This window comes from Diabrotica virgifera, chromosome 10 (assembly GCF_917563875.1).
Source record: "Diabrotica virgifera virgifera chromosome 10, PGI_DIABVI_V3a".
Taxonomy (NCBI): domain Eukaryota; kingdom Metazoa; phylum Arthropoda; class Insecta; order Coleoptera; family Chrysomelidae; genus Diabrotica; species Diabrotica virgifera.
In genome coordinates this window covers 29593011-29611272 of record NC_065452.1, presented here as the reverse complement: position 1 = coordinate 29611272, position 18262 = coordinate 29593011, and the positions used below count along the sequence as shown (strand labels likewise).

Here is an 18262-nt window from a genome sequence, read left to right as displayed (position 1 = left end):
GCCAAAGCAGTGGGTAAAAGTACGAGGGGCAGACCAAGGAAAAGCTGGAACACTAGTGTAAACGAAATAATTAAGAAAAGAGGAACATCGTGGCAAGAAGCAAAAGCTTTAGCAGCAGATAGGAAGAAGTGGCATACATTTACAGAGAGTAGCATATAAAGGAAGAAACCTCGCCACCTATGGGTATAAGAGGCAATCGATTATGTATGTATGTATCAAGATAAATACTTGGCATATACATAAGTTCTAGTGCAACATTATTAAAATACCTATGATTTTTTTAAATAATAAAACTCAATGCATCCATGTAAAAGCTGTTGAATATTGCATTGTCATCGATTTCTGAGCTATTCTGAAAATCACTAGTTAATTGGGAAGTATGTTTAAAATCGACTACAAGATTTTTAGGACAAATTGACAAAGAGTCAGACAAAGAACAAGTGAAATATATAAAAACGTTTTAATAAAGAATATGTCTCGAGTAGCTCTTAAGTGGAAAAAGTTCCATGGAACTGACGGACAAAACGAGATCATAAGGAAAAGGACGAAACACAACATAATATCTTAATGTTGTTCTGAAGCTATTTTCTTGTGGCATTTTTATGTATTTTTATAATTAACTATTTAGATGGGAAATAAGCCACAATTCAATTGAAAAAATAATTGTGTAATAACTTACTTTTAATACAATTTCTATTGCTTCTATCTCCAAACCAATAGTCTTTGCAATAACAGGCACCATCGAATACTTTTCCTGGTCGAATTTTACAGTCAGTATCCTTCTGTAAATCAGGATCTGGTACGCCAAGTTCAGGAACACACTGTTTTTTGTAAAAGAAATATCCTGGCTTACAGATACAAACGCCTTGGGTTCCATTCAAACTTTTCCCAAAGCAATAGCTATTTTTTTGATCATTTGCACAGATATCGTTCTGCGTATCACAAGCGCTGAATCCTTAAAGCAAAAAAAATTAATAATATTTTAGATAAAAACAGATTAGATCTTTTAAAGATCTTTTAGATTATTATTAGTTTACTTTTAACACACATAAAAAAATTAAAAAAAAGCAGCACGAAATCAACCAATACATCTCCTCGACGTGGACAAAAAAAGCTTGTGATAGTGTACCACAATAAACACACTTGTTTTTTTTTAATTGTCCATCAAATGTCCACTCTTGTCCAGTAAAAATTTTTTTTTGGCCCACCTTTTGTTTACGAGATACTAAAAAACGTGAAATAGGGCCCAACACCCCGAAGTCATAAAAACGTCGTAAAAACTAATACGTTTGATTGTCCAACTGTTGTCCACACTTGTTCAGGCATTTTTTTTAATTGTCCACCTTTTATTTATTTAAATTAGCAATAATTATCGTTTGTTAGTAAAAATGCCAAAAAATGAGAATTTTTGGAAATTTTTTTTCACGTTTGATTGTCCATCGAATGTCCACCCTTGTCCAGCAAAAATTTTTTTTTGTACACCTTTTGTTTACGAGATACTAAAAAAACGTAAAATAAGGCCCAACACCCCGAAGTCAAAAAAACGTCGTAAAAACTGATACGTTTGATTGTCCAACTGTTGTCCACACTTGTCCAGGCATTTGTTTTAATTGTCCACCTTTTATTTATTTAAATTAGCAATAATTATCGTTTGTTAAGTAGTAAAAATGCCAAAAAATGAGAATTTTTGGAAATTTTTTTTCACGTTTGATTGTCCATCGAATGTCCACCCTTGTCCAGCAAAAAATTTTTTTTTGTCCACCTTTTGTTTACGTGATACTAAATAAACGTGAAATAAGGCCCAACACCCCGAAGTCAAAAAAACGTCGTAAAAACTGATACGTTTGATTGTCCAACTGTTATCCACACTTGTCCAGGCATTTTTTTTAATTGTCCAACTTTTGTTTATCTAAATTAGCAATAATTATTGTTTGTTAGTAAAAATGCCAAAAATTGAGAATTTTTGGAAATTTTTTTTCACGTTTGATTGTCCGTCGAATATCCACCCTTGTCCAACAAAAAGTTTTTTTGTCCACCTTTTTTGAAAAAAATAGTTGAAACAAATTTTTTGGACAGGGAAGGAGTACAAGTTTCCGAATTCGAGAAAAAGTTGTCAGGACTAACAGCTTTGGATTGTCCAAAAGTTGTCCATTCGTGTTCAGACATTTTCATTACTTGTGAAACATTGGTTTTTTCTCAGCAATATTTTTTAATTTGGTAGCAACAATGGATCATGAATGCGAATTCCAAAAAATGATATTTTTATTCAACGCCGTGTAGGAAAGGTTACTTTTCCACACGCTCGAGCGATGCAATATTTGCATTTTCACACATTGTTGAATAAAATATCGTTTTTAACTAGTGTGGAACAGTTTTTTTAACTCATTTGATTACAATGCTCGCCTTCGGCTCGCATTGCAACCCTCAGATTCGTTTAAAAAAACTTTTCCACACTGGTGAAGAAATATATTATTGTTTGTTTGATGTTTTTAACTTTTATTATTGCTTAGCAAGAAAATTTTCGTTGTCCATTTTTAGCCTAAGAGATAATTAGAAAATGATACATAATATATTTTATCCATAATAAGGCCAAGCACCTGGACTTTGAAAAAAGGTCATAAAAACTAATAGATTTTACTGTCCAACTGATGTTTAGACATATTTTGGCATTTTTTTTATTTGTACACTTTCTATTTTACTTTTTTTTTGTTGATCGCAACGCAATTATTTATAATTTGATAATAACATATTAGAAAATTCCTCGGAAGTATGATTCATTTGATGCGTTAAATGCTGACAATTTTCTGTAAATTTGAAGGCGAGGATGAAAATTTCTTGATGATCAACATTTTTGAGAATAGTATGTCATACTATTATGTATGACTGAATAGTATGAATAGTAACTTTTCACATGGGTTACTTACTATTTAAAAAGAACTCATTTTAATATGCAGTAGGTACTTGTCATATATTTTAATAGTTGATTGTGAATGAAAAGTAAGGCACAAGTTAAATTGTAAAATTCGAAGAAACTATGCTCAAGTTATGTTGATTGGATAACCGAAAAATAATATATGTTTACATTTTTGAAAAAAAAATGCATGATAGGTTTGAGAATCACGGAGAAATAGACAATTAGACGACTAACAATTAATAAGTGAGTTTATTGATATACTTCTGTAGGATTTTTGTAAACATTCAACATTTCATTTTTCTATAAGTTTATAGAAAATAGTAAAAGTGTCGGTGATAAATGTTTTAATAAACGAAAAATGTAAACTGCAAGTTTTAATCAAATTCCTGGTGCAAGCAATATTTCCCATCTTAAGGGGACACAGAGGCTGCTGCAGTGCGAGTGAGACGCATAGAACAGAAAGCGAATGAGTGGAAGGAGGAAACGGAGAAAACGGCCTCTGTCCCGCTTTAACTAATGACGAAATAATTTTTCCCGATCGATATTCTTTGACGCGGCATCTACCAATCACAGAAGACGAAATGAGAAATTCTCATTTTTTGGCATTTTTACTAACAAACAATAATTATTGCTAATTTAAATAAACAAAAGGTGGACAATTAAAAAAATACCTGGACAAGTGTGGACAACAGTTGGACAATCAAACGTATTAGTTTTTACGGCGTTTTTTTGACTTCGGGGTGTTGGGCCTTATTTCACGTTTTTTTAGTATCTCGTAAACAAAAGGTGGACAAAAAAAATTTTTGCTGGACAAGGGTGGACATTCGATGGACAATCAAACGTGAAAAAAAATTTCCAAAAATTCTCATTTTTTGGCATTTTTACTACTTAACAAACGATGATTATTGCTAATTTAAATAAATAAAAGGTGGACAATTAAAAAATGCCTGGACAAGTGTGGACAACAGTTGGACAATCAAACGTATCAGTTTTTATGACGTTTTTTTGACTTCGGGGTGTTGGGCCTTATTTCACGTTTTTTTAGTATCTCGTAAACAAAAGGTGGACAAAAAAAAATTTTTGCTGGACAAGGGTGGACATTCGATGGACAATCAAACGTAAAAAAAAATTTCCAAAAATTCTCATTTTTTGGCATTTTTCCTACTTAAAAAACGATAATTATTGCTAATTTAAATAAATAAAAGGTGGACAATTAAAAAAAATGCCTGGACAAGTGTGGACAACAGTTGGACAATCAAACGTATCAGTTTTTACGACGTTTTTTTTGACTTCGGGGTGTTGGGCCTTATTTCACGTTTTTTTAATATCTCGTAAACGAAAGGTGGACAAAAAAAATTTTTACTGGACAAGAGTGGACATTTGATGGACAATTAAAAAAAAGAAAAATTTTTGAAAAAATCGTATTTAGAGGTGCCAACTTCACAGGGCTTCTGAGTAGCTCTAGAGAAAACAAATATTTGTATAACCTTAATCAAGGCTGCTCAAGACCTCTACAAGGAAAACACAAGTAAAATAAAAAAAGGTCAGGGGGTATTAAAGGGTTTCACTATCAGCAGAGGACTGAAACCAGGATGCTACGTGTCTCCTACTTTGTTGAAGATCTACTCGGAGCAAGCGCTGAAGACGTGGAAAAGAAAATGCAGAAACATGGGAATCTTTCTAAACGACGCAATATTGTACACGGGTCGCCCTCAAAATCTATACACGCCTAACTTCAAGCGCTACTTTGATACGAAAATTATAAAAAAATATGAATTGAAATCGAGATTTCGTAATTTTTTGAGCATTATAAAGTGAGTAAAAAGACATACAAAATTTTTGTTTTGTAATTCCACCTTCAATTTACCCTGCACTTTCCGTAGACTATTATTGATAAGGTAGAGTTGTCATTATTTTGTGTCGCGCCCATTGTACACATTGAGTTCTGCAGACGACCAGATAGTGATGACCCAACACTATGAAGACCTCGAATAGATGGCCCGTAAACTTATCGAAGAAGGGGGTTAGAAGTAAATATCAAGAAAACTGAAAACTGAATACATGTGTATTGGGGGAATTCAATAAAATATAATCTTGGAAGAAATACAGCGAGAAATAAATCACTGTAAAAAATAAAAATATTTAGACATGCAAATAACCAACGATGGCAAATTAGACGAAGAAATTAAATATATAAAAATAATCAGGGAAGACAAGCCATTAGATTAAGATTAGACAATTAAAGAGTGTACTGTGGGACAAAACAATCTCCAAAGAAAACAAACACAAAATCTATAACAGCATTATAAAGAGCATCTTTACATATGGTATGGAAGTGAGGCATGGCCACTGAAAGGAAAAAACTTAAAAGCATTAGAAGCAACAGAAATGGACTGCCGGAGAAGAGCGGCTGGAAAATCAAGATTAGACAGAGTTAGAATTGTTAGAAACGAAAGAATACGAGAAATTATGGGTGTTATATAACAAAGGACTTCAGAATAAACCTACTAAGATGGTAAGGACACGTCCAAAAATGGATGAACAAAGAATATCAAAGAAAGTATTGAACTGGACACCTCATGGAAGAAGAAAGCAAGGTAGACCGAGATTAAGTTGGAGTTGAAGGAATCGATAAAGACGTAAGGGAGAGAGGAGTTGAAGAAAACCTTTGGAACGACCGAGATAAATGAAGACTGGAAATCAGAAGACGGCGTAGAACGTTATAAACTGATTGATATACAGGGTGAGTCACCACTAACGCGACGGAAGATTACATCGAAATGGTAAAAGATTTGAAAAAAATTTAAATTGAATAGTTTGTAAGTTGACAAAAGCTACATTTTAAAATTATTTTGAAATATACAGGGAGTCCCAATAAATGGCGGCGTATCAAAGTTATATTTTTTCTTATGGCACACCCTGTATTTTATTGAATTTTTTAATTGTCCGTAAAAAATAAGGTACAGTTTGATAAGGCTTCCCTATACCTATGTACAGAGCAGTGGCGCACCCAGGGGGGGATTTTGGGGGTTAAAACCCCTCCCAGGGCATATAAAAGATAGTAAGAAAATGTAACTTATCTTTAACAAACCATAGAAAAAAATTCTGCACCCAAGCCAACCCCCCAGAAGAAAATTCTAGGTGCGCCACTGGTACAGAGTGTTCTGAGTTATGTTGACTTTTCTTAAAATGTAAAGTTTTAAAAGAAGGCTTATTCTCAAGTTATTTACGAAATTATAAAAACATTACTTTTACATCTAAATAGTTGGATATTGGTTGAATGTGATTAATTATTACACATTTGTCTACAGGGTGTTCAAAATTTACAGTTTCATTAGTGGAGTATTCAATGTGTCATATGATGCTTATTTTAAATGTATAATAATAAATAATTATACTAAACAAATTTACCTCTTTCGAATGGTATATGGATGTCCTATACCTAGGTGTCATAATTTTTGCGTAATTTACAATTATTTAAATTCTTAATCTGTAAATCGATTTTAAAACAAAAGGTGTAGTTAATTAATGTCATTGTATGACATTGTCATTTTATGACAATACGGTCTGGTAACTATCTTATAATTAATGCATTCCATGCTTGATTATTACACATTTATTTACAGGGTGTTCAAAATTTACAGTTCCATTATTGGATTTTTCAATGTAGCATAATATGATGGTAATTTTATTAGAACACCATATATATTAATCAAGGATTATACTAAACACAGGTTGTTCCTCTTTCGAATGGTATATGGTATATGTTCTATAACTAGGAGTCATAGTTTTTGCGTAATTTACAATTTTCTTAAACGGTACATCGATATTAAAAATATTTATAGTCACTCTCGATTTTTAAACCCATCATCTTGGCATAGTTGTTATAGAGTGTAGTTGTAAATAAATATGTAGATATATTTTTATTTACTGATTTGTAAAATAAATTTTTTCGATATTAAGTAATAATATTAAGAAAATAACTCAATACAAAATGAACCACAACTTACTATAAGTAAAAAATTATCAGTTATGTAATACATGTTCAAAATGTTTATACAACAAGTGATTTTAAATGATTCGTTTACATTATTTAACATAGCTGGTGTTATAGACGCAAAAGCGTTCGAAATTCTTAATTTCATAAAAATGTCATCTGAAGTAGTAGGGTAGGAAGTGTAGCATTTACAATATTTTTAATATAACCCCATTTAAAAAAATTCATCTTGGTCAATCCTGGTGACCTAGGTGGCCAAATATATGGACCGAATCTATCTATCCATTTATTTCTAAATTTTATGTTGAGGTTGTTCTTAACATCACAGGAGCTCCGTCCAATTGGAGCCACATGTTTGTTCGCACGCTAAGTGGAAGGTTTTAAGAAGGATCCAAAAAACTTGTTTTAAGAAATTTAAAAAAGCTGCTCTATTCAGATTTTCGTCAAAAAAATATGGATCGATAACGTACTCGCTCAGAATACTGCCCCAAACATTAACACTTCATCGGTGTTGGTGATCAACAGTAAAATGTTTGTTTACTGTATCATGTATCATAATAAAATGAAAGCTATGTCTATTAACTAGACGATTATTATGAAAAGTAGGTAGATTCGTCTGTACACAATACATTCTTAAAAGAATCAGGATCTTCTCCAAATTCTTAAGTCTATAAACGAAAAGTTAAACGTTCCTGTTCTGTCTAATGCTGGTGTAGTTGAGTTTTATACTGATGATAGTGGTTTTTCTTATGTATTCTACATACACTCGTTTGACTGATTTCCAATTGACTCGAAATTTTTCACGTACTAGTATATGGGTTTTCCGTAACAGAAAGCAGGACATCAAGTTCGTTGACGTCATTAAAAATAAATTGTTTATTTTTACCTTTCGTACCTATGCAACATTACCAGTAGCACGGAATCTATCGAGAAATCTCTCAAAAACGTCCTTTTTTGGGTGTCTTCTATCAGGATCCCTTTAAGCGTAAACTTTAGAAGCTAAGAGACAATTTTAAAAATATTCCTCAATGAAAAGTAGCATGTCTACTCTATCATAGATATCGTGATTATTCATTTTTAGGAACAATTAAATTTGAATGTAATTTGCTCTGCCAAAGCCATTTTTAAGTAAAAAAAAATTTGAATATCATACACCGATGTTTATATTTTTGATAATTACCAGACCGTACTGTTATAAACTGACAATGTCATACAATGACATTAATTAACTACATCTTTTGTTTTAAAATCGATTTACAGATTAAGAATTTAAATAATTGTAAATTACGCAAAAACTATGACACCTAGGTATAGGACATCCATATACCATTCGAAAGAGGTAAATTTGTTTAGTATAATTATTTATTAATATACATGGTATTCTATTTAAAATAAGCATCATATGACACATTGAACACTCCACTAATAAAACTGTAAATTTTGAACACCCTGTAGACAAATGTGTAATAATTAATCATGGAATACATTCAACCAATATTCAACTATTTAGATGTAAAAGTAATGTTTTTATAATTTCGTAAATAACTTGAGAATAAGCCTTCTTTTAAAACTTTACATTTTAAGATAAGTCAACATAACTCAGAACACTCTGTACATAGGTATAGGGAAGCCTTATGAAACTATACCTTATTTTTTGCGGACAATTAAAAAATTCAATAAAATACAGGGTGTTCCATAAGAAAAAATATAACTTTGATACGTCGCCATTTATTGGGACACCCTGTATATTTCAAAATAATTTTAAAATGTAGCGTTTATCAACTTACAAATTATTCAATTTAAATTTTTTTAAAATCTTTTACTATTTCGCTCTAATCTTCCGTCGCGTTAGTGGTGACTCACCCTGTATATGGAAAAAAATTAAAGAATTAACTCACAACAACAGAGCGGGAATACTAAAGGAAACAAATGGGAAACTTCTGTTGAATACTAACGAAAAATTAAAGAGATGTAAAGAGATACAAAAATGAATTGTTCAGAGACAATAGAACAGAGCAGATGGCAGATGGAAGTAGAAGTAAAAGATGCAGTGCCGGTTTATCCACTGGGCGCTTGGGGCGGGCGCCCAGGGGCCCGGGCCCCGGAAGGGGCTCGAAGGGGGCCAGAAGGGACCCGTCGCTTTTATTAATAAAAAAAAGTTTGCTAAATAATCTAGGTACATATTTTCCGAAAAATAGAAAAAGACGACGAAATACTTGTGATTTCAAAATAGTCTGATTTTAACACTGCATGATGACTTTATAAGAACTGTGATAACTTTTAATCCAAAAATTAATTCCTTAGAAAATTGGAAAAAAATTGAAAAAAATCCATGAAGCTGGAGATAAAGCTTATTATAGAAGATGATATAGAACTAAATGAAAGCAACTTTTATAGAATAAAACCCAATGAAGGTAAAGAGAAGAGAGATTGGCCGATATACGACGCAAGTGTTAAAGCTGTTTATTGTTAACGATGCAAATTATTTTGTATTGAAAAAAAAATAGTTTAACTGATTTTGGATGTATCCACTGGCAACATTTAAATAGATTGCTCAAATCTCACGAAGAAAGTAAATTTCATCTGAACTCTATGGTTTTATTAATAACAATAAATATCATCATTAATTGGAGTTATAGACGCTGGCACAGTATAAAGAGGGAACCTCTATATACTGTGACGCTGGCTTGAAAGAGAAAATAGAACGCGAAGCTGACTATTGGGTAAAGGTCCTAAGAAGAGTTGTTGTCACCATTAAAATATTTGCTTTTCAAGGACAAGCTCCCATGAGGATTTAACGAGTCGTCATAAAGGAAATTACTTAAGTTTTCTTGTATACTTGGCCTTTGACATCTTCTTATCTTAGCATTTACAGCGGAATGCGATTAAAGGAAAAGATTCAGTTAGCTGTCTGACCAAATTTGCAATGAATTCCAGTTAAGCAATAATAAAGACAAAAAATTAGCACTTAAAATTGAAGCCAAGGCAGTGCAGAATAAAATGGATACTTTTGAGACAGTTCTATTGACACTGATTTGGGCAAGAATTTTAAAACGAGTGAATGCAACAAGTAATACGTTAAAAACTGTGGACTAGAACGTGTCAACTGGAGTAGAATTAATGGCATCTGTTTTGAGCTTTGTTGGAGACGTAGTAAGAAATAAGTTAAGTAAAATTGAAGTAGAAGCCAAAAATATTTTGGCGAGGATATCTCAAACATATCCTTTAGAATAATTAACCTTCAGAGAACAAAGAAAAGAGAAACATTTTTCGATGAAGCAGATGAAAGTGAAACAATTTTAAAGGGGCAAGTGAGATTCAGAATTGAAGTATTTAATGTTATATGCGACAATATTACTCAAGATCTTTTAAAGAGAAATGAATGATACAAAGGTGTTACATCAGCTGTTAGATGTTTTTTAAGCTAAATAAGTAAAGAAGAAGTCAATAAAGACGTCAATTGATTCTTTATGCGAGAAATATAAAAAAGATGTTGATAAAACCAAAGAGAACTTGCATAATGAAATTACTCATTTTATAACGTTATGCCAAAATTTAAATAAACATTTGAAACATTTGGTGTCATACAGGATGTAAACTCAATTTTTCCCTATATTTTAACTTTATTGCAAGTTTATTTTACAATACCAATTTCTAATGCATTAGGCGAGCAGTCTTTTTCGGCCCTAAAATGAATAAAAATATATTTAAGGTCAAATTTGGGTCAAGAAAACTTAGACGCATTATCAGTATGGTATTATAGAAGATGAAGAACTGGAGCAACTGAACGTTGCTATTTAGTAGTATATAGCAGTTGGATAATTATTCAGTCATGAAAACATTGACGGTAAAATTGACATTGACATGAAAACAGTATCATTGGATAAGTCATGAAAAAAAGTGATCTAATTTTTATCTTATGTATTTTTTAGAATATTATGTTTGTTTGTTTGTCATGTGCTGTTTTGTGGAACTTTCTGTTTTTATATATTTTTAAATGATTTTTTGCAATATTTTTTTGCTTTTATTTATGTTTGTTTTACAAAATTTATTGTATAGATTTTACAATAAACATTTATAGTTAATGCATGTGTTTTCTTGTTAAAAACTGATAACGAATAGCAATGAAGGGGGCCCCTAAATATCCAGCGCCCAGGGCCCGAAGTTAGGTTAAACCGGCACTGAAAAGATGATATGGTTTTGAAGATATTAAAGGAGGAAATTAACACGGTATTAAAACATCAAAAATTGTAAAGCAGTAGGTCTAGATCAAATCCCAGTAGAAAGCTTAAAATGCATAAATGATGAAACCTATAGCAGACTTGCTTAATACCTACAATATACAAAAAAGTACATATAGCGTAACAATGGTTACTTTCCACCTTTTGCGCTATCCGTATAAATACCAACGCCAGAGATTGCAGTGAATACAGAAAACTAGCATTAATAAGTTATGTAATTCTCAAATTATTTTTGAAAATAATACATGATCGTATAAGAAGGAATAGATGATAGTCGGTTTGGATTCAGAACTGGATTAGGAACCAGAGAGGCGTTATTTGCTTTTAATATGTGATAGCTCAAAAATGCATGGATATGAATGTGGATGTGCACGTTTGTTTTGTTACGTTGATTTTGAAAAGACATTTGAGAAACTAAGACATGAAAAATTAGTCCAAATTCTAAAGACAAAAAACATAGATAAAAGGGAATTAAGAATAATAACAAAGCTTTAGAAATGAAACACTGTGATGAATATAAGTACCTGGGCATGAAGATAACTCAAGATGGAACACTCGATGCTGCTATATAAGACAGAAACATACAGGTTAGAAAAACCATATCCATGATGAACGGCTTTCCTATTGTACCAAACAATATCTAAAACGAACAAACAGCTCATATACTTAAATATATATAGCCATACTTAAAAGTGTAATCTCATATGGCAGTGAAGTTTGGCCACCGAAACAAAGAACAGAGAATATGTTACTAGTAACAGAAATGGACTTCTGTTACTGTAGAAATACGAGAAATGATGAGAGCCACGAGCCACACATACAATATAATCGATGACATAAAAACACAACAACTAATATGGTACGGCCATGTACAGAGAATGCCGGATGATAGTACCCCTAAACAGATTTTGGCGTGGACACCACCAGGGGGAAGGAAAAGAGGAATGCCAAGAAGAAGCTGGAGCGAGGGAATTGGAGAAGAACTAAAGGAAAGAGAAATCCCTCCAGGTCTATGGTTAAACAGAGAAGAATGGCAGTTAGGAGTCGGAGAACGCTGTAAACCGATAGTAATAGTAGTAGTAGTAGTAGATAGTAGCTTTATTGGAATCAAAGAGCATAGAAATTGTAATAGATATCGAACCCAGTTCACAAATTGAAATCAGAAGAGGTGTTAGGCAGACATGTATTATGTCTCCATTACTACTTACTTACTTAAGCCGTCCTCTTGTACCTTACGGTGTCGAGGTAAGTGGAGAAATGAGACGTCTCCATGCCTTTCGGTCGGTAGCTAGTCTTTCTGCTTCTCTCCACCCAATATTTCTTTTTCCGCAAGCCTTTCCAATATTTGCATTCCACGTTCTTGCTGGCCTGCCTCTTCGTCGTTTGTTGTCAGATGCCGCTTTCCATACCCTCTTTACAGTTCTACCTTCACTCATTCTCGCCATATGTCCGAACCACGAGAACTGTTTCGTTTCAAGTCTGTCTAAGGTCCTTCCAACACCGCACCTTTCACGTATGTCTTCATTTCTTATACGATCACGTCTGGTCACCCCGGATACCGCACGTAAATATCGCATTTCGCATGCTTGAATTTTACTACGGATGTTGTCGTTCACTGTCCACGTTTCACTAGCGTAGAGTAGCACCGGCTCGTATACGGTTTGAAATACTTTCATTTTTGTTTTCAGGCTTACTTCTTTCTTCCTAATAAAACTTTTATTTAGTGCATAGTATAATTTTGTTGCACTCATTACCCTGCTGTTTATTTCTGGTTCTATATTTCCTTGTCCATTCATTGTTGATCCTAGATACTTAAAGTCCTCAACTTGTGTAATGGTCTCATTATTCAACTTAACATTTATATTTTCTTGTGTATTCGATATTACTAAAGCTTCTGTTTTTTCAATATTTATTTTCATCCCAAATTTCTTAAAGGCTTCATTCCAAACATTCACATTCACTTGCAAGTATTTTTCTGATTTTGCCACAATTACCAGGTCATCGGCATATATCAACTCTGACACGTAAACTTGTTGAAGTTTATACACCCCAACCCTAGTTCTTTTTACCTTTCCCCTGCATTCTTTTGCAATTTCGTCCATTAGAGTGATGAATAACAAAGGACTCAGAACACCACCTTGTCTTACACCTGTCCTTGTGTAGAATTCTAGAGATGAGCAATTGTTCGTTCTTACATTATTACGTGTACATTTATATATACTCTTTATTGCTTGGATTAACTTCGGTTTCACATTTCTACGGTTTAATATTTCCCAGATCTTGTTACGTGGTGCCCGATCAAATGCTTTTTCCAAGTCCACAAAACAGAGATACAACTTACTGTTATGCTCTAGGGCTTTTTCTGATAACTGTCTCACCGTGAATATGAGATCGGTTGTACCTCGCCCTGGCCTAAAGCCGCATTGGCTGTAATCCAGTGTGGCCTCGATATTTTCTCGCAGCTTTTTCTCTAGTATTATTTCGTAGATTTTACTAGCAACTACCAACAATGATGTTTCCATTACTATTTAATTTATTTTATAGTGAAGCCATTTTTGAGAAAGCATTTTTTTTGGCCCTTGGGAGCTATGCCCATTTAGCCAGCACCAAATCCTAAACTAAAAACTATCTAATCCTAACAAGCAGCGAGATTATGACGAAACCAAAACGAGCAAGGATGGAAAAAGGAAAAACACTTTTCACACCCAGGGATCGATCAGGGTGAGAAAGCATTACGATCCCAAATTGAAGGAATAATAATTAACGGAAGATATATTAACAACATAAGATATGCGAATGACACCGTGATTATGGCTAGCTCTGCTGAAAAACTCTAATTACTACTACTAAACAAAACAAACAGTGAAGAATATGGACTAAGACTAAAAGACCAAATACATGATAATAACTATGAAAACAAATGTACAAACAAGTATACATTTGGCAAATGTAACCAATAAAAAGGGTTGATAAATACAAATACCTAGTAACCTGGATTTCAGACAATAATTATAATGATGAACTTGTGGCTCGTATGAGCACATTGTGTAAATGTTAGGATATAACGAGTCTAATGCTCATAATCTTATTGAGGTTTTATTTACAACAGTTTGCGGGCGACCGGTTTCGGCGTTTACAATTTATATGCGTCATCAGGCCCTTCAGAAACTGAACAAAGTATCAGTACAAGAAATATACAGTGTACAATGTGGTGTTAGATTGACACAGGGCTCAATGTTACAATCTAACACCACATTGTACACTGTATATTTCTTGTACTGATATCTGGTTCAGTTTCTCAAGGGCCTGATGATGGCGTATAAATTGTAAACGTCGAAACCGGTCGCCCGCAAACTGTTGTAAATAAAACCTTCAATAAGATTATGAGCATTAGACTCTTTATATCCTAACATTTAAATAATTATTATAATTATCAAACAACAGAAAATAAGGGCCAGGATAGAAATAGCAAGAAATGTGTTTGTAAAAATGAAAACAATTCTCTGCAATAAAGACCTTAGAACATGGGCGCCCATATAAAAATTCTTAGGGGAGGGGCAGACGTAAAGATGTTGCACATTATATTTTGTATACTTTGGATGACAATGTATAGTTAAAACGACCGAAAAACCAGGGGGGCCACGCCCCACCCCTGCCCATAGATATGGGCGCGGGCGGATGTAATTTCGGCCGGAAAAAGGGCAGGTACTAAAAGCCGGTAGGTAAATTCGGCCGGAGGTTTTAAGTTGCTTCTTAATTACTTCTTATTCGTTTTGAACCGAAATTTTGCTAATTTTAAAAAATTAATATATTATATTATATATTACACAGTACAATTTTCAAAGGAGGAAGACCTAACGCTTCGTCAAAACCTAACTTTCGGGTATTAGAGTGTAGAGTACCCCAGGAGTGTAATTACCAATATTTTAATCTCATCGTAAACATCAACCCCTCGGCCGAAATTACCCCTGTCATAAATGGTACCCCTTGATTTATGCAGGTAGGCCAAGGGATTACCGGCCGAAATTACGCCCGCCGATGGGCGCCATGCCTTAGAATAGAACTGAGAGTAAGAACTTTGAGATGCTACGTGTTTTCGATACTGCAATATGGACTTGTGAAAGCTATAGACTCAATGTCTATGGCAAGAACACATAAATAATCTAGTCATTTGAAATGTGGTGTTAAAGAAGGATGCTTAGAATGGCATGGACACGGAAGAAAACGAACACGGAAATATTGCGATAAATGAGCAAAAAATACGAAATAATAAACACAATAAAAATAAGAAAGTTACAATAAGTATCTGGGACACGTAATGAGGAGACAGCGATATGAAATGATAAGACTGATAATAGAGAGAAAGATAACAGGAGGAAGAAGACAGGAGGAGAAAGAATAGTAGAAAAAATATGTTGGAACATGAAAGAAAGCCCTAACACAATTTGGAGAAAAATGGCCAACATTATTAGAGAGACTGCTATTGAAATACTGGGGAAAACGTCAGGAAAAAAGTTTGAGGATAAAGAGACTTGGTGGTGGTCAAACGAAGTACAAGAAAAATAAAAGAGAAGCGAACATTATATAAAAAGTGGAAAGAAACCAGATCCGACACAGATCTTCAAAACTATATGGTGGCGAAAAAGGAAGCGAAAGTAGCAGTAGCAAAAGCCAAGGCAGAAGCGTATTCAAGCCTATACGATCAACTTGATACCAGGGAAGGCGAAACGAAGATATATAAAATAGGCAAACAGAGAGCAAAGAAAGCAAAAGATTTTAATCAGATTAGATGTACCCGAGATGAAAATAATAAAATACTAGTTCACGAAAAGGATGTCAAAAAGAGATGGAGAAAGTACTTTGACAGCTTATTAAATGAAGAATTTGACAGACAGCCTGTAGAGTCAACGGAGACAGTAGCAGCAATGGTCACCAAAATAACAAACGAGGAAGTAGCTCAAGCGCTTCAAAAAATAAAGAAAGGAAAAGCGGTAGGACCAGATGATATTCCTGGGGAAGTATGGAGAGCATAGAGCATTGGGAGAGACAGGAACAAGGTGGCTTATTTAATAGAATTATGGAAGTTGGACAAATGCCAGACGAATGGAGAAGCAGTATACTAATACCTGTCTACAAAAACAAGGGAGATATATAACAATGTACAAACTACAGGGCTATAAAACTGCTTAGCCACACCATGAAAATATGGGAAAGAGTAATTGATAAACGGATACGTGAAGAGACCGAAATATCCGAGACTCAATTTGGCTTTATGCAGGGCAGATCAACATTTTCATTATAAGGCAGTTGATGGAAAAATACAGGAGTAAAGAAACAAACGCTCATATGGTATTCATTGATCTTGAGAAAGCATATGATAGAGTTCCTCGAGAGATTCTGTGGTGGGAACTCAATAAGAAAGGAGTCCCTGGTGAATATGTAAAGATTGTGAGGGATATGTATGAGGGAGTAACGACTAGTGTTAGGACAGGTGTGGGAGAGACTGACAAATTTCATGTGAAAGTAGGATTCCACCAGGGCTCGGTGCTTAGTCCCAGTGCCGGATTTAGGGTACTAGCGACCCTAGGCCAAATCACCCCGAGCGGCCCTCGAGAACTTCACGAGTATGTAATTAAAGCATAAAGCACATTTCGTATTAATACATAACGTTTATTTTAAGTTTACTTTTTAAAATTGGTTCAACATGCAAAGCATAACATAAATGAATATAAATTCCACTAATGTTCTATTTGAATACGGTAGGTACATAAAATGGTTATATTATTCACTAATTAAATAATCTTGGTTTACAAATTTGGCTAAAACCCCAAAACAGCTCAAACAACAATTTCTATATTTATAGAAATTTCTAAAAAGAAAATGTATAGAAATATTTCTATATTTATAGAAGCCTTTGAGATGTGGGTTTTTCGTAGGATGCTGAAGATCTCTTGGACATAGCATGTGACCAACAACGAGGTCGAGGTGCAGAGAAGAATGGGGACTGAGAGAGAACTCCTAAATATTGTAAAAAAACAGAAAATCGAGTTATCTAGGACATATTTACAGAGGGGAAAGATATAACCTTTTACGACTCATAATGGAAGGGAAAGTGGAAGGAAGAAGAGGTCCAGGAAGAAAAAAATGCTCCTGGCTGAAGAACGTAAGAGACTGGACAGGCATGGATACACATTCGATACTAAGAACCGTTCAAGATAGAGAGAAATTTGCTGTAGTTTTAGCCAACATTCAGTAATGGAGAATGCAACTTAAGACGAAGATAGAAAATATATGTATAATTCAAAATGTTAGCAAACAGCAGTTATTTGTATAATTATTAATATTGCTAAAATTATTATATTATACTTAAATTAGTATTGCAGTTAATTGTTAAAATTAAACACCATTTGTTTCATTCGGAGGGAAAAGTACAGATGACAACAAAAGACTAAAAAAAGCCGAGTTGAAAAGACATTATAAGTAAGAGAACAAGCAAAATAATATGAACTGTACTAATAATAGGCTACGGTACTGAAAAATAAAAATATTAAGAATACAACAAATGAACTTCTAGATCGTTCAATTCCCACATTATTCTCTTACACTGTCATGTTCTTAATTTGGATAAAGTTGGATTAGTGATTAACATTAACACTCACTCCACTCCATACTCATAATAAATCTCATATCTAAACTCAGACACTCACTTTTCTACCTTTTTTGGCTGCAAAATCTTTAATCAAATCGTTAAAGTCTAAAGGCTTGAAAAATCTCAGCATTTGAAACAAAACGAGCTGAACTAGACAATCTAGAATCTTCGTCAGAAGTCGAGTTCCTCAAGTAGTTTTTGATTCTTTTCAACATGCTGAATGATCTTTCTCCAGATGCATTAGATGTCATCATGCATGGTTTATCACGGCGCAAAGCCGTGTCCATATTCGGAAATAATGTTGTTACCTAACTGTTTTTCATGAATGAGTTTCAGATACTCCAAAAGTGTATTCCTCGGAGGCTTGGTCATCTTGTTATCATGAGGTTCCTTTTCTTCATCAAATATACCTTCAACAAAGCCTTTGAACTGTACACACTCTTCTCCAAAGACACCATATA

General features: G+C 33.6%; 1 protein-coding gene across 1 annotated transcript in view; it reads right to left on the bottom strand.

Moving 5' to 3' along the window:
* The window catches only part of LOC126893170 (multiple epidermal growth factor-like domains protein 10), a 156479-nt gene that overhangs the window by 62042 nt on the left and 76175 nt on the right, over nt 1–18262 (bottom strand). The window contains exon 6 of the mRNA XM_050663121.1: nt 680–955. Within this exon, the coding sequence (XP_050519078.1) occupies nt 680–955 (276 nt within the window). The remainder of the gene's footprint in view (nt 1–679; nt 956–18262) is intronic.